Consider the following 19,607-nt stretch of genomic DNA (forward strand, 5'->3'; position numbering starts at 1 on the left):
AAGCAGATTAGCCCATGATTGAATGGCAGAGCAGACTTGATGGGCCGAATGACCTACTTCTGCTCCTAAATCTTATGGTCTTATGGTCTCATCAGGTCTAAAACTCTGACCAACCAAGACTTGTTCAGGTGTATTAGTTTAGTTAAGTCATTAATCTATTTTTCATAGGTTAGTGATACAATTCCAGTTTATATTTTCGCAGATTTGTTTCCTGTGCAATAAGATATAGTAAATTCTTACCAGCAGAAGCTAATGTTCATTCATTTGGTCTAGTTTAAATTAACAAAGGCAGAACACATTAGCTGGGATCTAAATAATTTCAAATCCGAACAATATCTTCAACCATCACAGAGATGCAATTAGAATGTGGAGGCTGGGAAGGATGAAATTTTTGTGCTTGAATTTGAATCTTACAATGGAAGGCAAAATGGAGAAGTTTAGGAGAAAAACAGTTTGTGTGGTCAAGACTGTTAATTGGACCATGACTGATTGTGGATAGATCCACACAGAATTAGGTTGGTCAGAAATCAAGAGTTTGATGTCAGTTAGGATGCAAAGCCATAAAGAATTTAAAATGACAAACTTAGCATTTTATATTGTAGTTTTCAAAAACATTTTGTGAGAAATTGAAAATAGCAGTAGTTCTGAATGAATATGTTGGTAAAGGATGAGATCAAATGAGAGGAATTTATAAATAGTCAAATCTGGAATTAACAGAAACAAAGGTGAAAGGGCAGGTGCAAAGCTGTCCTGTGGATTGAATTGGACTTTTGGTTTACTAATGGTCTTGCTATGCTTAAGGTTGAAGTTCAGGAGGGTAATGGCTTGGTTGATGTAAGTAATTCATACCATGATCGGTTAAGCACATTGGGCCAGTCATAGTACCATATGTAATTTGTGCTTGGACCGGAACAGATTTCTAATATGAGAGCGACAAATGGATTGATGGCAAATAGAAGTGTTCTTGAGAAAGAAATGATGAGATTCTTGAATTATAAACAGAAAATGTTGGAATTACTTAGCAGATTAAGCAACATGTGGAGAGAGAAACAAGAGTTTCAGGTTCACGTTTAGAAGAAAAATTGTCACCTGAAACATTAGCTATTTCTCTCCACAGATGATCTCTGATCTAAGTACTTTCTCATTTTCTTTCAGATGTTTAGCACCTGGAATTTTAATTTGGTTTTCAGCTAATTTTTATTTGTTTTGAAAGGCACAAGGAGGCTAGGCTTGAATAAGCAGTGACAACAGTGAAATGGCTATACCTGATGTGTGGGTGTCATTTAGCCCTGACAGTGAAAACGTTTCTTGACTAACAGTTAAATGAGAACAGAATCAAGGGAGTGAGACCCAGTCAGCCTGATCAGAGCTTAATTTTTTCAGATACAGTATCTCAGAGCAATGTTTAAAAGCACAAAGTTGGCAAAGCTTCTATTACCTTACCAAAGATTAATGTGAGGAACCTGTCTGTATGGTGTATATTTCATCATCCTAGCAACCTCCTGAAGTTTCTTGCCAGCAGTCAATATCTGGTTACACATTAGCCCTACCCTGTGGTTGATTGCGCTGCTTTAGTGTAAAGCAGGACATTTTGAATTCAAGCAAACATAGATAGATGGAATTTTGCTGAATGTTGATTAAAAACTGTGTCACTGGGAAAAAAAAACAAAATCAGTGGCAATGTTTGCTACAGCACAGATTTTCTTTATCATTTGAGTGGCTAAGAAAATTGTTGCTTCACAGCTCCATTGACCTGAATCAATCCTGACCCTAGATGCTTGCGATCTGAGTAGAATTTGCACGTTTCCTCCTTCATTTTAAATACATGTGTAAATACGTAGGTTAATTGGCCACTGCAAATTGCTGCTAATGTGTAGTTGAGTGATTGAACCTAGGGGCTGGGGGTTGCTGTTGGGAATGTGGAGAGAACACAGCGGTCCTCCTTATCCACGGGTTCTGCATGCGCGGATTCAACCAAGCGCGGATTGGGAAAACCCGGAAGTTCTCTCTCCAGCACTTGATGTTTAAGCAGTTTTCCCTTGTCATTATTCCCTAAACAATGCAGTATAACAACTACTTTACATAGCATTTACATTGTATTAGGTATTATAAGTAATCTAGAGATGATTTAAAGTATATGGGAGGATGTGTGTAGGTTATATGCAAATACTATGCCATTTTATATAATGGCCTTGAGCATCCGCGTTTTTTGGTATCCGCGGGGGGTCCCAGAACCAATCCCCCACGGATAAGGAGGGCCGACTGTATATGACTTTGTTGCAAAGCTGATAACCTTTTGACTATCTGATTTTCATGAGCTACTGTTTTTTTTAATCTTCGAGTTGCCAGACCATATTTTATGTTAAGGAATAATGCTTTGAGGTACAAAGTATATTTGAAGTATATTGAATTTTATATCCAATGGTATGAATTAAATTGGCACCCTAGTTGGTATTGGGGGTCTTCAGATATCGTGATTTTTTTGTTTTGGTTGATTTACTAACACTCGATTTTTGTTATAAGCTAATAGAAATAGATGATTAACAATGCATGGTCTCTTAAGCAGTTGATATTGTCTTTCAGAAGTTAATATAGGGTGTCTTTGGGATTCTGTTAATATTTATAATGTGTCCCCTGAAAGGAAACTAATGAAAATATCCGTTGTCCTGGAAGCTACTCCAATTTGTATTCTTGTGAAAAATGCAGATTTTTATTTGAAGGAAATGGAAAATTTTTGCAATAACTGAAACAATCAAAATTTGGCTAAGCAGTAAATGCATCACATTTGATGTGTCCTTGTTGTGTGAAGCCAGTATGTAACCTAATAATACAAAGTTGTCCATATGATAAGTCAATATTTCATCAAAACTGTATAGCACATTTATGCTTTTTATTTACCTTTTATATTTTGTGTGTATAAATACAAATATCTTTGAATAATATCAGTCAATTTGCTTAAAGTTGTGGTACGGCAATTCTTTTAAGTTGTGGGTGGGTGTGTAGTACCACAATGCACAGAATGTAATTTTGATATAGAACGTTACTGTTTTGCAGAAAGGATAGAAGAATTGATAATATTGGCATACAACAGTTCATTGCAAGAAAAGCAGACCTTCTGTTCGCTCCATCATGGAAATCAACTGTTAGTACTGAACTGAATGACGAAGAGACGGAAGGTGATTTGAAATCAAGAGATGTCTGAGCTTGTACTCTTTGTCTCTTTTTGATGTTTCCTCATCTTAGAAAAGGAAATTTTTCATTAGATTTTAATATTCTATTATATTCTTTGTATGCAAAATCTTCCCCCCAGCTTTTGAACAAATAGTTCCTTCTTTGCTCCTTGTCTTGATAGATCATATAAAATTTCCTGTCAAAACCGTTGGAAGAAGAACTATTTCACTACCTCTTCCTTAAATATCTTGAAGTAAGTTAGTGACTGTCCAGAAGCCTACTGAAATCAACTCCTGTGGGTTAATTTAGACTTAAGAAACATTAATATATAAACCAGATTTCAGTTTGGCTGCAGTACTGAGGGAGTGAAGGATGCTTGAACTCCAACTGAACAGTCTCGAGCCGAAATGTTGATTGTCCATTTCCCTCCATAGCGGTGCTTGACTTACTGAATTCCTCTAACATTTTGTGTGTGGCTTCATGCTTGGAGAGTTGGTTTTCAGAGGAACCAATTGCATCAGAATCAGGTTTATTATCACTGATGTATGTTGCGAAATTTGTTGCTTTTCAGCAGCAGTATAGTGTAAGACATAAAAATTATAAGTTACAAAAATAAACAAACAGTGCAGAAGACAAATAACGAGGTTGTGTTCATGGACCATTCATACTCAGTTGGATGCAAAAGACATATTTGAAGAATGTGTTCAAGATTTATTCCTAGTCAGCAACAAAGATAGCTGTTCTGCCCACTTATTTCATTAATATTATGAGACCTTGTTCTGTGAAAATTAATGTTTGCATTTCCAGAATAACAGTGTTGACAGCACTTTGGAAATGACTGTATTGACTTTGAAGATATGCAAGCTATTTGTTCATTACAATACTCCAGAACTATTAAAATTCTAAACACTTCTGAATACTTGCCCTGTTTTGTAATTATCCATTAGAGCTCTGACTCTGAGGTGTACGGGAGCAAGTAAGCGATCCACACTTTTTAAAATCTTGTACCATTATGGGAAGTGGAGAGAAGTAAAATGAGAAAATCAGCAATAACTTAGAAAAGTATTTTGCTAATTTATTTTTCAATGTTATTCCTACTGAGTGAAGTAATCTCTTAGAATAAATATGATGCTCCGAACTTCATAAAGTCTTTGCTTTGGAATAAAAGTATAAGTAATGAGTTTGCATTGATTGATATAGAAAGAAATAGTATTTCAAAGTCTTTCTTTTATTTTTTTCCAGATTATTATGCAATTATGCCTCCTTTGGAACAGTTGATGGAGGTTCCCAGTGATGACAAAAGACAGTACTTCTTCCGTGACATTGAACGTGGGGACATTGTGATTGGACGTGTTACATCTATTCGTGAATTTGGGTTCTTTCTAACATTGATCAGTCTTGGAGGGGACCTTGGGCGGGACATTGAATCCTTGGAAATAACTGTAAGATGATCACTCGTACCTGTACTATAAAAATGTAATATTGTGGAAAATGAATACTTGTAGATGAGCTTTGAGAAAATACTAGCCAAATATACCCATGTTTAGCATCCATTTTTCCTCTGATTTTTAAATTTATATATAACTTAAAATGCAAAGAAATATGTTACAAGCTTTGTGATAAGATTTGTATCCTTTATGTTTACTTTGATGAATTAAACTACATGGTTAGCGCATGGATGACCCAAGTCATTCTAAGGCTTCTAATTGCTTAAACATGATGTGTTTTTTTCCCAAAATCTTAACTTTCGTTTTGCCAGTAATCAATTGAGCAAAGTTCCAATTATTTAATTTTTCTTTAGAGCCATGGAAGTTGGAAGACTGAACACTGATACAAAAGTACACAAAACCTTTATTTTAATCAAATCTTAATTTGTCCTGCTCTGACCTTAAGAAATCTAAAATACATAAAAGAAAACTGTATAATGCATTAATCAAAATGTTGGTGTTATAGGCACTTTGTCCTGTAAGAGATGTACCTTCACATGGAAAACATGAAGATCCTTTGTCTTACTTTCAAGTAGGAGATCTTGTAAGAGGTATTGATTGTTGATACGAATGTTTATTGGAAAATTATTAACTGAAATGTTGATCTCAAAATACATCTATGATTTAAAAAAAATAAATGTTTTGCAGTTGCTGTAAAAGATGTTGAACGTTACCATGAAAGACTTGCAGTTACTTTGCGGCCTTCGTTACTTTCAGCTCGCCTTTCTCATTGGAAATTGGGTGTCATCGGTAGCGAAGATCTCCCTACGTACTACAGGTACTAAAAGTAGTGGTAAAGTGGAGATTTTTATTTCCCCTTTCCCCTCTGTCAACTTTAATTATAGCTTAAATTGTTGGTTTTTCAGTGTGGTTTATGTACATGTATCTTTGCATGTTTGAATTGTTTACTATCCTCACCAACCCAGCTACTGCAGCCACATCACCTGAGACTTGAAGCTTAGTGAATCAGAATCCAGTTTATTATCACTGATATATGTCATGAAATTTGCTGTTTTGCAACAGCAGTACAGTTCATTACATAAAATATAGAGATTTTAGTCCCAAAGGGAATCTAATCAATCTTCCACTTTGCTGCCAGTCTTGGATTGCCATGGCTAACAAGAAAGAATTAGGAAAAGTTAACTACACTGGTGTGCTCTGCCTTATTATAATACAGTCTTATCATTATCAATACCTTGACTCATCTGAGAATATAGTACAAGACCCACGAACCAGATATTGCTATCTGCTAGATTAAGTCATAGGGCAAAGATTGCAAGGGAATTGTATCATTTGCTCAGTGACCATTACAGACAACCTTTCTCATTTTATGATAGTCTGGCTTACAAAAATGAACCCTTATCAAATTTGTAAAATCATTACCCAAAAATTATGCAACAACATACACTCTGATGCAAATTGTGTGGAAGAAATGTAAACCATAGAAACCATAGAAAAACTACAGCACAGAAACAGGCCTTTTGGCCCTTTTTGGCTGTGCCGAACCATTTTCTGCCTAGTCCCACTGACCTGCACATGGACCATATCCCTCCATACACCTCCCATCCATGTATCTGTCCAATTTATTCTTAAACGTTAAAAAAGAACCCGCATTTACCACCTCGTCTGGTAGCTCATTCCACACTCCATCACAACAAACCATCACAAAATTTGTTTTCAACTTGCCTTTCTTAACACATGCAGATGATGTGGCTTCATGTTATTGACTTGTTGCTGGATCTCCTGAGCTCTTTCCATCCACTATCTATCACTTAGATCACAATTTTTTTAACTTAGGCCTTTTATTTGCTTGTGGATTGTTTTCTAGGAAGCCAACCTCCATTCCACCCTCTGTAATGTCATAAATGTAGCTGATGACTGATGAACCAATCTCGTATATCTCTCTCAAACCTGGTGTCCAAATGGAGATGAAACAAGAATGCTAGTGAAGGATAATCAATGTCAAAGAGCTCAACGATGCTGGGAAGAAAGTTTCGCTCGTCCACTAGCTTCCAATTATATTAAGCTACACACTCTAGTATCTGGTCTGCCTTGAAGTCCCACAGAATTAAACATTTTTTTAGAGCTTTTCTGGCAGAGAACTATGCTCTTTAGGAATTCCAGCTTGCACTTTTATCAAAAATCATTAACTTGAAATGTTAATTTTTTCCTCAGATTTTTGGTTTTTATTTCAGATTTGCACATCTGCAGTTTTATTTGCTTTTCAGAAAACATCAGAACTGGGTTCTGTATTATCAACTTTGAAATCTAGGGTCTAATTAACCCAAAATAGAGGCTTCATGGACTGAAAATAAATGGAAAAATGGAGAAAAGCTAATCCATAAGCAAATAAAAGGCATAAGTTAAAAAAAATTGTGATCTAAGTGATAGATAGTGGATGGAAAGAGCTCTGGAGATCCAGCAACAAGTCAATAACCACAAAGGCCATGGACTCTTCCTCACTTTCAAGACTATCCAAGGCCCAGACACTTGGAGATCTCTGAGCCAAAAACATGGAGCCAGTCACTGCCAGCTAGAAGGTGCTCTTATGAAGATTACTGCAATCAAGACATGATCTTTAATTAAGTAGTTTCCAGGTCCAGCAGGGGTTGAAAAGGCAACTAAAATACAAGAAGATTATAGACAATAGACAATAGATGCAGGAGTAGGCCATTCAGCCCTTCGAGCCAGCACCGCCATTCACTGTGATCATGGCTGATCATCCACAATCAGTATCCAGTTCCTGCCTTATCCCCATAACCTTTGATTCTGCTATCTTTAAGAGCTCTATCCATCTCTTTCTTGAAAGCATCCAGAGACTTGGCCTCTACAGCCTTCTGGGGCAGAGCATTCCATATATCCACCACTCTCTGGGTGAAAAAGTTTTTCCTCACCTCCGTTCTAAATAGCCTACCCCTTATTCTTAAACTGTGGCCTCTGGTTCTGGACTCACCCATCAGTGGGAACATGCTTCTTGCCTCTGGTGTGTCCAATCCCTTAATAATCTTGTATGTTTCAATCAGATCCCCTCTCAGCCTTCTAAATTCCAGAGTATGCAAGCCCAGTCGCTCCAATCTGTCAACATATGACAGTCCCGCCATCCTGGGAATTAACCTTGTGAACCTACGCTGCACTCCCTCAATAGCAAGAATGTCCTTGCTCAAGTTTGGAGACCAAAACTGCACACAGTACTCCAGGTGTGGTCTCACCAGGGCCCTGCACAGCTGCAGAAGGACCTCCTTGCTCTTGTACTCATTCCCCTTGTTATGAAGGCCAGCATGCCATTAGCTTTCTTCACAGCCTGCTGTACTTGCGTGCTTGCTTTCAGTGACTGATGTACAAGAACACCTAGATCTTGTTGTACTTCCCCTTTTCCTAACTTGACTCCATTTAGATAATAATCTGCCTTCCTGTTCTTACCACCAAGGTGGATAACCTCACATTTATCCACAATAAACTGCATCTGCCATGCACCTGCCCACTCACCCAGCCTGTCCAAGTCACCCTGCATTTTCATAACATCCTCCTCACATTTCACACTGCCGCCCAGCTTTGTGTCATCGACGAATTTGCTAATGTTACTTTTAATTCCCTCATCTAAATCATTAATATATATTGTAAACAGCTGTGGTCCCAGCACTGAACCCTGCAGTACCCCACTGGTCACCGCCTGCCATTCCGAAGGGAACCCATTAATCACTACTCTTTGGTTTCTGTCAGCCAGCCAATTTTCAATCCATGTCAGTACTCTGCCCCCAATACCATGTGCCCTAATTTTGCCCACTAATCTCCTATGTGGGACTTTATCAAAGGCTTTCTGAAAGTCCAGGTACACTACATCCACTGGCTCTCCCTTGTCCATTTTCATAGTTACATCCTCAAAAAATTCCAGAAGATTAGTCAAGCACGATTTCCCCTTCATAAATCCATGCTGACTCGGACAGATCCTGTTATGGCTATCCAGATGTGTCGTAATTTCATCTTTTATAATTGACTCTAGCATCTTTCCCACCACCGACGTCAGGCTAACTGGTCTATAATTCCCTGTTTTCTCTCTTCCTCCCTTCTTGAAGAGAGGGACAACATTAGCCACCCTCCAATCCACAGGAACTGATCCTGAATCTATAGAACATTGGAAAATGATTACCAATGCGTCCACGATTTCTAAAGCCACCTCCTTAAGTACCCTGGAATGCAGACCGTTAGGTCTTGGGGACTTATCAGCCTTCAGACCCAACAGTCTATCCAACACCACTTCCTGCCTAATATAAATTTCCTTCAGTTCATCCATTACCCTGGGTCCTTTGGCCACTATTCTATCTGGGAGATTGTTTGTGTCTTCTCTAGTGAAGACAGATCCAAATTACCTGCTCAACTCGTCTGCCATTTCCTTGTTCCCCATAATAAATTCACCTGTTTCTGTCTTTAAGGGCCCAATTTTGGTCTTAACTATTTTTTTCCTTTTCACATACCTTTATATTCTTGGCTAGTTTACCTTCGTACCTCATTTTTTCTCTGCATATTGCGTTTTTAGTTACCTTCTGTTGCTGTTTAAAAGTTTCCCAGTCCTCCGGCTTCCCACTCGTCTTTGCTATGTTATACTTCTTCTCTTTTATTTTTATACTGTCCATTACTTCCCTTGTCAGCCACGGCCTCCCCTTACTCCCCTTAGGATCTTTCTTCCTCTTTGGAACGAACTGATCCTGCACCTTCCGCATTATTCCCAGAAACACTTGCCATTGCTGTTCCACTGTCATCCCTGCTAGGGTATTGTTCCATTGAACTTTGGCCAGCTCCTCCCTCATAGCACCATAGTTCCCTTTGTTCAACTGTAATACTGACACTACCGAGTTTCCCTTCTCCCTCTCAAATTGTAGATTAAAACTTATCATATTATGGTCACTGTCTCCTAATGGCTCCTTTACCTCGAGGTCCCTGATCAAATCCAGTTCATTGCACAACACTAAATCTAGAATTGCGTTCTCTGTGGTAGGCTCCAGTACAAGCTGTTCTAAGAATCCATCTCGGAGGGACTCCACAAACTCCCTTTCTTGGGATCCAGTACCAACCTGATTCCTCCAGTCTACCTGCATGTTGAAGTCCCCCATAACAACTGTAGCATTACCTTTGCGACATGCCAATTTTAACTCTTGATTCAATTTACACCCAACACCCAGACTACTGTTTGGGGGCCTGTAGATAACTCCTATTAGGGTCTTTCTACCCTTAGAATTTCTCAGTTCTATCCATACTGACTCTACGTCTCCTGATTGTATGTCCCTCCTCACAAGGGACTGAATATCATTCTTCACCAACAGAGCCACCCCACCCCCTCTGCCCATCAGTCTGTCCTTTTGATAGGACGTATACCTTGAATATTCATTTCCCGGGCCCTGTCCACTTGAAGCCGTGTCTCTGTTATTCCCACAACATCATACTTAACAATTTCCAACTGTGCCTCAAGCTCTTCTACTTTATTTCTTATACCCCGTGCATTCATATATAATACTTTTAATTCATTACTCCCCTCACCTCCCATATCAATTCCTATTTCACTTGGCCATACTGTATGATCCCTTCTTGAGCTTTCTGCTCTGTTGATCCTGCTGTCTTTGTTAACTTTTCTTATTCTCACTTTCCCTTTATCTCCATCCTTATATTTCCAGTTCGTCCCCTCCCCCCCCACTACTTAGTTTAAACACACCCATGTGGCAGAGGCAAACCTGCCTGCCAGAATGCTGGTGCCCCGCTTATTAAGGTGCAACCCGTCCCTTTTGTACAATTCATCCTTACCCCGAAACATACCCCAATGGTCCAAGAATGTAAATCCTTGCTTCTTGCACCAATTCCTCAGCCACACAAGATATCTAGAGCAGACTAAATCTTTGCTGAAACATTAAAGCATGGCCTCTGGCATGAAATTCAGAGGGAGGACAATTGGAAGATCTTCCTGCATTCTCTTCTGATTCGCAGTGCAAACTCCATCCATCAAGAACAATGGATATATATGTCCTGAAGAAGGGTCTCAGTCTGAAATGTTGACTGACTATTCACTTGCATAGATTCTGCCTGACCTGCTGAGTTCCTCCATTTTTGTGTGTGTTGCTTTGGATTTCCAGCATCTACAAATTTTCTTGTGTAATGGATATAGTTTTTGTTCTGTGATAAATCCATGAAAAGTTTAGGGAGCAGGATAAATCACTATTATGGGCCTTTTTCACACTTGTCTAAGATTCTGTTAACTGAAAGGGATTATGTGCTTAGGTCTCAAGGATGCATGCTTAGCCAACTGCTCTGCTCTACACTTAAAACTGTGTAGATAAGCACAACTCAAACACCATCAATAAATTTACTGATGACACAACTGTTAATGAATGTTGTGAGGATGTATTTCTTGCAGCAGTTGGTAAAGTTCCCCAGAACATACTGATACAATTCTACACTGCCATCTTAGAGAGTATCCTCACATCAGCCATTGTCTGGTTTGTTGCAGCATCCTCTCACAATATACAGAAACTACAGCAAATTGTTAAGAGAGCAGAAAAAATCATCGGCAATACACTTAAAAATTGTTGGTGAATGCAGCAGGCCAGGCAGCATCTATAGGAAGAGGTACAGTCGATGTTTCGGGTCGAGAGAAGAGATAGTAAGAGATTTGAAAGTGGGAGAGGGAGGGGGAGATCCGAAATGATAGGAGAAAACAAGAGGGGGAGTGATGGAGCTAAGAGCTGGAAAGTTGATTGGCTAAAGGGATATGAGAGGATCATGGGACACTTCACCTGTGAGTCAGCTGGGGTGATATACTGTGTCCGGTGCTCCCAATGCGGCCTGTATATATTGGCGAGACCCGACGCAGGCTGGGAGACCGTTTCGCTGAACACCTACGCCCTGTCCGCCAGAGAAAGCAGGATCTCCCAGTGGCCACACATTTTAATTCCACATCCCATTCCCATTCTGATATGCCTATTCACGGCCTCCTCTTCTGTCAAGATGAAGCCACACAGGTTGGAGGAACAACACCTTACATTCCGTGTGGGTAGCCTCCAACCTGATGGTATGAATATTGACTTCTCTAACTTCCGTTAATGCCCCACCTCCGCTTTGTACCCCATCCGTTATTTATTTATATATATATATATATGTTTTTTTTCTCTTTCCTTTTTCTCCCTCTGTCCCTCTCACTATACTCCTTGCCCATCCTCTGGGCTTCCCCCCTCCCCCTTCTCCCTGGGCCTCCTGTCCCATGATCCTCTCATATCCCTTTTGCCAATCAACTGTCCAGCTCTTAGTTCCATCCCTCCCCCTCCAGTCTTCTCCTATCATTTTGGGTCTCCCCCTCCCCCTCCCACTTTCAAATTTCTTACTAGCTCTTCTTTCAGTTAGTCCTGACGAAGGGTCTTGGCCCGACACGTCGACTGTACCTCTTCCCATAGATGCTGCCTGGCCTGCTGTGTTCTACCAGCATTTTGTGTGTGTTGCTTGAAATTCCAGCATCTGCAGAGTTCCTCATGTGTGCGTTTTTAAAAGTCATCGGCTGCAGTTTACCATCACTGTAAGACTTGTATGTGTTCAGGACAAAGAAATGGTCACTACCCACCCTGCAAACTGCATTTTCCAAAAGCTTCCTTCTGGAGAGTGCTGTCAGGATATTGAAAAGAATTCACACCATTTATTTTTGTTTCCTCCAGGTAGTTAATCAAATTGATCACTCCAGTTAACCCTTCCTCACACACCCCCCCCATCTCTTACCTCAGTTACTGCAGTGCACTGTAAATATTTAAACCATTTTTTTAATGCTGTTTACATTGTAAATACATGATGGTATTTATGCATTTTATTCCATATAAAAGCTGTAACTTATTTTTATATATCTTACATTCTTTGTAATGGTTGAATGGTGTTATTTTTTGTTGCATATTGTGCCAACACACCACAACAGATTCGCATATGGCGAATAAAGTTGATCCTTTATCGTGGTGTTGATAGAATTTCAGATGGCAATCAAGAGGCATTCGGGATTGGTATAAATTGGCTAGTTGAGTGATGTTGCAACTACAACCTCACGCTCAATGTCAACAAGACCGAAGAACTTACTGTGGACTTAAGGAAGGAGAAGTCAGGAGAACCTACATCAGTCCTCAGTAGTGGAAAGGATGAGCGGCTTCAAGCTCCTCGTGTCAGCAAATATATTGATGCAGTTATAAAGGAGGCATGGCAGTGGCTCTAATTTGTTTGTAGTTTGAGGGGATCTGGTATGTCACCGAAGACTTACAAAATTTTTATAGGTATATGATAGAGAGCATGTTCTCTGGTTGCTTCACAGCCTGGTATGAAACCTCTAATGCACAGGGCTGCGAGAGGCTGCAGAGGGTCCTGGACTCAGCCATATCCATCGTGGGCACAAACTTCCCCACCATTGAGGATATCTTCAAGAGGCAGTGCCTCAAGAACTCAGCATCCATCATTAAGGAACCTCCCCATCCAGGCTTGCCTTTCTCCTTTTACTACTATCAAGGAGGAGATACAGGAGCCTGAAGTCCCACACTCTTCTGGTGCCAACATAGCATGCACGCAACTCACTAATCTTAACTGTACGTCTTTGGAATGTGGGAGTTAACGGGGGGAAAGCCTTTGCAGTCACAGGGAGAACATGCAAACATCTGACAGTCAGCTGTGGAATCGAGCCTGATCGATGATTGCTGACACTGTAGTGCAATTGTGCTAACTGTTGCACTACTGCATTGCTGATGTACATTACAGTATTTGGGCAATGCTTCAATACATTAGCATTCTCAGACTAAACACCAAATCATTGCTAAAGTATAAAGATAATAAGTAATAACAATAGAATGCTGTTTGGCCTCTCATGTTGCTTTGTAGGTTACCTCAGCATTATCTTCCTACCGTAACCCTTCATTCTTTTAATATCCAAGCGTTTGTTATTTTCCAGTGAAGTATTTCAATGATTGAACCAACAAGGTCTCTTGAATGAGAATTCCAAAGATTTTCTATCGCCTGGTTAAAGAAATATCTTCTCTGTTCTAAATGGCAGCCCCTTGTTTTAATACTGTACCTCTTGGTTCTAGGCACCCTAGCAGGTGATACGTTCATCTCTGGATCTACCTTGTCAAGCTCCTTAACGATTTTGTATGTTTCATTGAGATCGTCTCTCATCCTTCTAAACTCTGGAGTGCAAACCAGTCTGATAAATCTATTGTCATATGACAAACCTCATCCCAGTAATTAGTCTTGTGCACTTTTGTTTGACATTTTCATTTACAAGTACATCCTTAAGCATGGAGACCAAACACAATGTTCTAGTATGGGGTCCTGTGAAGTTTCTAGGCATGAAACGTTGAACCGTTCATTTTCTCCATAGATGCTGCTGACCTGCTGAGTTCCTCCAACATTTTGTGTGTGCTGATTCAGATTTCTAGCATCAACTGTACATTCTCGTGTTTGGGGTCCTATGTACATACAGTAACTGGGGTAACAGTTCATTACTTTTGTACTCAAGTTGTCTTACTGTACAGGAAAACAAGTCGCTTATCATATTAATTGTCATAGTATAAACGTGCTGATTTCCAGATGCTGCTCGTTGCTAGTGGAGTTTGTGACTGTTAGATGCAGACCATTTTATTTACCACGGGAATTCACCACTGGCTTTATAGTAGGTGTGTACATTCCCCCCAGCGCTAATGCTAAGGAGGCGCTCTGTGAACTGTATGGGGCTATTAGCGAACTGCAGAACGCACACCCTGATGGACTGCTTATTGTCGCCGGAGATTTTAACCACGCAAACCTTAAGTCAGTGCTCCCCAGATTCCATCAGAATGTGGACTTTGCAACGAGAGGGGAGAATGCGTTGGACCTTGTTTACACAAACATTCTGGATGCGTACTGGGCAGAGCCCCACCCCCACCTCGGTTACTCAGACCACATCTCTGCTGTGCTAAGCCCAGCATACAGACTGCTCATCAGGTGCTTCAGACCAATTCAGAAGCAGGTGAAAACCTGGCCAACAGGAACCATCTCTGCTCTTCAAGACTGCTTTGAGCACACTGACTGGCGCATGTTCAGGGAGGCTGCAACCGATGGCGACTCTAGCAACTTAGAGGAGTACACAGCATCAGTGACTAGCTACGTCAGCAAGAGCATCGATGACCTCACTGTGGCCAAGACCATCACTACACGCACTAACCAGAAGCCATGGATGACAGCGGAGGTGCGTGCACTGCTGAGGACCCGTGACTCTGCCTTCACAACAGGCGACAAGGCAGCCCTAACAACAGTGAGGGCCAAACTGTCCCAGGCCGCCAGAGAGGCAAAGCGTGCACATATCCAGCGAATCCACAGCCACTTCCAGGACAGCGGCGACACGCGGCACATGTGGAAGGGCATTCAGGACATCACCAACTACAGAACAACATCACTTGCCCGTGTGGGTGATGCCTGCCTCCTAGATGTGCTGAACAACTTCTACATTCGCTTTGAGGCGGAAAATAACGTGGCGGCGAGGAAGATCTCCCCTCCTCCAAATGATTGGGACTGTGGCCGATGTGAGGAGAACCCTGTGCAGGGTCAACCCACTGAAGGCTGCTGGACCAGACAATATTCCTGGCAGAGTGCTTCGAGGATGTGCAGACCAGCTAGCAGATATTCTCACTGACATCTTCAACATCTCCCTGAGCAGCGCCATCGTTCCTACATGCTTCAAGGCCACCACCATTGTCCCCGTGCTGAAGAAGTCTTCCGTGTCCTGCCTCAACGACTACCGTCCCATTGCACTCACATCCATCATCATGAAGTGTTTCGAGAGGCTCGTCATGAGGCACATCAAGACCCTGCTGCCCTCCTCACTGGACCCCCTGCAGTTTGCGTACCATCCCAAATGTTCAACAGACGACACCATTGCTAGCACCCTCCACCTGGACGAAGAGGACACGTACGTTCGAATGCTGTTCATAGACTTCAGTTCAGCATTCAACACAATCGTTCCTCAGAAATTGATTGGGAAGCTGAGCCTACTGGTCCTGAACACCTCCCGCTGCTAATGGATTGTAGACTTCCTGACTGGGAGGCCTCAGTCAGTCCGGATTGGAAGCAGCATCTCCAACACCATCATACTGAGCACAGAGGCCCCCCAGAGCTGTGTGCTCAGTCCACTGCTGTTCACTCTGCTGACCCATGACTGTGCTGCAAAACACAGCTTGAACCACATCATCAAGTTCGTCGATGACACGACCGTGGTGGGTCTCATCAGCAAGAACGATGAGTCAGCATACAGAGAGGAGGTGCAGTGTCTAACAAAAGAGATGGTTGTTAACTTCAGGAGGACATGGAGCGACCACTCTCCGCTGAACGTCGACGACTCCTCCATAGAATCATTAAGAGCACCAAATTTCTTGGTGTTCACCTGGCGGAGAATCTCACCTGGTTCCTCAACACCAGCTCCACAGCAAAGAAAGCCCAGCAGCGTCACTACTTTCTGTGAAAGGTGAGAAAAGTCCATCTCTTACCCCCCATCCTCACCACATTCTACGGAGGTTGTATTGAGAGCATCCTGAGCAGCTGCATCATTGCCTGGTTCGGAAATTGCACCATCTCAGATCGCAAGACCCTGCAGCGGATAGTGAGGTCAGCTGAGAAGATTATCGGGGTCTCTCTTCCTGCCATTACAGACATTTACACCACACGCTGCATCCACAAAGCAAACAGCGTTATGAAGGACCCCACGCACCCCTCATACAAACTCATCTCCCTCCTGCCATCTGGCAAAAGGCCCCGAAGCATTCGGGCTCTCATGACCAGACTATGTAACAGTTTCTTCCCCCAAGCCATCAGACTCCTCAATACCCAGAGCCTGGACTGACACTAACCTACTGCCCTCTACTGTGCCTATTGTCTTGTTTATTATTTATCGTAATGCCTGCACTGTTTTGTGCACCTTATGCAGTTCTGGGTAGGTCTGTAGTCTAGTGTAGTTTTTGTGTTGTTTTACGTAGTTCAATGTAGCTTTTGTATTGTTTCATGTAGCACCATGGTCCTGAAAAACATTTCGTTTTTACTGTGTACTGTACCAGCAGTTATGGTCGAAATGACAATAAAAAGTGACTTGATGTTGTGTCTGCATATTAATTTTCAGTGATTCGTATATAAGAGTACATAGATCCTTCTTCAGTCTCTTGTAGTCACTTTTTCTGTTTTTTGTACCAGTGTGGAAGACCTCATATTTTTGCAAATTGTATTCTGTCTGCCATATCATTGCCCATTTATTTCACCATTTTTTAATCACCTGGCACTTCTCCCCATCCTCCATAAAATCAACAATGGCACCCATGGATTTTAAAGAACTCATCCTTGACCTCAAGGGACTGGCTAAGTAGAAAACATTTTAAGCAGCTTAACAATTAGAATATGATGCAGCCTTTTCTAAGACGTAATATATAAGCATTTGTCATTAAATTCCAATGCTAAGTACCATCCAAAATATAGTTTGAGATTATTAATTTATAATTTGGCTTCTATAGTTTATGCAGAATTTACAGAATTTCTCTGGATCTATTGGCATCATTTAATTAGTTGAAATGCTCACTTTCAAAAGTTTCTGTATGAGTCGGGTCATTTTTTGATGCTCTTTCTGACAGACAAGCTTACATTTTCACCATAAGATATAGGAGCAGAATGAGGCCATTCAGTCCTTTGAGACTGTAGCTGCCATTGCATCATGGCTGATTTACTATTCCCTCCAACCCTTTCTCCTGCCTTCTCCCCCTAAACTTTGATGCCCTGCCAAGAACTTACCAACTTTAACCTTTAACATACCCAATGAACTGCATGTTAAATTTAATCTAACAGCATAGGTCAGCCCCACTGGAGTGCTCCCTACCTTCATAATGCAGAGGTGAGATGATGCAAAATCCATTGGGACAGTTTTTCTTTATGAAATATTTACTCCTATTTTTACCATGGTGAAAAAGTACTTCTTGTTTGTGTGGCTTTTTGACATTTCCTTTCTCAGAATGTATACAGTAGACTGTTGTTCGATGAGGTGCAAATCATTTTTCAGTGTGTACCATGAGCTTGATGATAATAATCCTCCAAGGTGATCTATTCTGGCTGACCAAGAAGCTTTTGTCCCATGTGTACGTGGAAAGTTATTTGAAAGAAACTGGTTGCGCAAGAGCCACAATTTAGAAAAAAATTGTTGGAAAATGTGTCTGGTATATAATTGGATAACTTGATTCTTTAAATTATCAGGTTTAAAAAGGAAATTGGAGATGTCCATGTGAAAATTAGACTACTACTTTCCTTTGTGCACTGCTTTATCATTCCTTGAATGATTATAAATTGCTCCTTTAGAAATCTTGACCAGCTTCTTTTGATTTATTATGAATGTGGATGTAATGTAGAGTACTCTGGATTCCCTCACCCTTTTAAAACCTGATGTTCTGAAGACATTTCAAAACACATGAAATGTGGGTATTGTTATACAGTTCAGTCGGATTTCTTTTACATTTACCCACCCATGAGGGCAGTAGTGACATTTGTTCTAAAATCTCTTCCAAGTGACAGCCAAGTGATATGCTTCTTTACTACTGCTCTTCAAATTGCCATCATTTGCTCCTCACTACAGATCGATAGGAGCAGATGATGACATAATTTTCTATTCTGGTATCACAAACTGATTCTTGCTCTGGGTTTTAAACATTGTAGCTCCTTTGCTTTCTTACCCATAGGCGAAATTCAACGCTGGATAATCATATTACAGAAACATATGACAAAATTTTACACCACACACTTGGATTTGCTAATCCATCAGCAGTTGAATATTTATTGGGCAAACTTGGGATCAGTGAAATTGATTCACCGTCTCTGATGAGAGGATTACAGAGGTGAGATTTTTTGAATTAATATATTTTGAGACCAAGTTTCAAAAGATGAAATGTCTGATGTAACAAAAGCTGTGATATTTTTCAGTTTCAGTTGTTTGACACTCTTACTTTTGAATCCAACGTGACTAAAACTTTTATTCTGTCTTGTTCACAAAATGAGATCAGACTTGGTTATGACACCTTTAAGAGGACGTATTGTCTAAGACACTTTGCAAATGGTGTAAAGGAGGGATTTGTTAAGATATGTTGATGAAAGAAAGACTTTGACAAAAAATAGGTTCAGAGTGGACTTCATTACTGCCATTGGTAGGGTGAATGACATGTCAAATGGAAGGCAAAATTTGGGAGGAAAATAATAATTGAGGTTGTCCAACCAGATTTGAGGGAGGTGCTGGAGAAATCTGCAGGCAAAGATTTAAAGTGTGTTGAAGAACATGGAGTCAGTTGAAGATGGGGCAGAATATTAGTGATTATATTTTGGACAATTTGAAGTACATGGAAGATGGATGAAGTTGGACCATGTTAAAAGCTCCAGGTTGGAGATGCCAGAGGTATGTGCTGGAACATGAACAGCTCAAGAACTGTGTTAGGGGAAAATGGAGAATATTATGAAATAAATGAATTTAGTGTTTCATTTAATAGGTTTTGACATTTAATAAGAAACAAAATCTGGACACATCCCTCAAAGAAAATCCTAACTCACCCTGCAGCATTGTTGAAAACACTCGGCCCCTGGTTAAGCACCAACAGGATTTAAGATAAAACACCCTTGTTTTTCCAAATACCCATAGGATGTTATCTCTACCTGTGTAATGTCTGTAATTTCCTCCAATCTGTAGTTCTATGATGCTCTAAGTCTAGGTCCATAATCATCCCTGAATGTAAATAGTACAACATAAGTGATTTGACCTTCAGTTGCCAAGTTGGAAACTTTTGAACTTGTATTTAGTAATGCTGTAATAAAATTTCCCTTTTTTACACAATTGTAAACCAGTGCTTAAATTATTTTGATGTTCGTGAAATGTTGGAAATTATGTAAGCAATGTAACAACAA

The 19,607-nt window shown here is 40.5% G+C and overlaps 1 protein-coding gene across 4 annotated transcripts in view; it reads left to right on the plus strand.

The window, feature by feature from the left end:
• Positions 1-19,607, plus strand: part of ttc14 (tetratricopeptide repeat domain 14) — a 42,928-nt gene that overhangs the window by 5,438 nt on the left and 17,883 nt on the right. For all 4 annotated transcript variants that reach the window (XM_072255204.1, XM_072255205.1, XM_072255202.1 and 1 more), the window contains exons 2-6: positions 3,055-3,176; positions 4,414-4,613; positions 5,125-5,209; positions 5,307-5,436; positions 18,398-18,553. In XM_072255204.1, the coding sequence (XP_072111305.1) occupies positions 3,055-3,176; positions 4,414-4,613; positions 5,125-5,209; positions 5,307-5,436; positions 18,398-18,553 (693 nt within the window). The remainder of the gene's footprint in view (positions 1-3,054; positions 3,177-4,413; positions 4,614-5,124; positions 5,210-5,306; positions 5,437-18,397; positions 18,554-19,607) is intronic.

The sequence above is a fragment of the Mobula birostris genome, chromosome 4, assembly GCF_030028105.1.
Source record: "Mobula birostris isolate sMobBir1 chromosome 4, sMobBir1.hap1, whole genome shotgun sequence".
In the NCBI taxonomy this organism is placed as follows: domain Eukaryota; kingdom Metazoa; phylum Chordata; class Chondrichthyes; order Myliobatiformes; family Myliobatidae; genus Mobula; species Mobula birostris.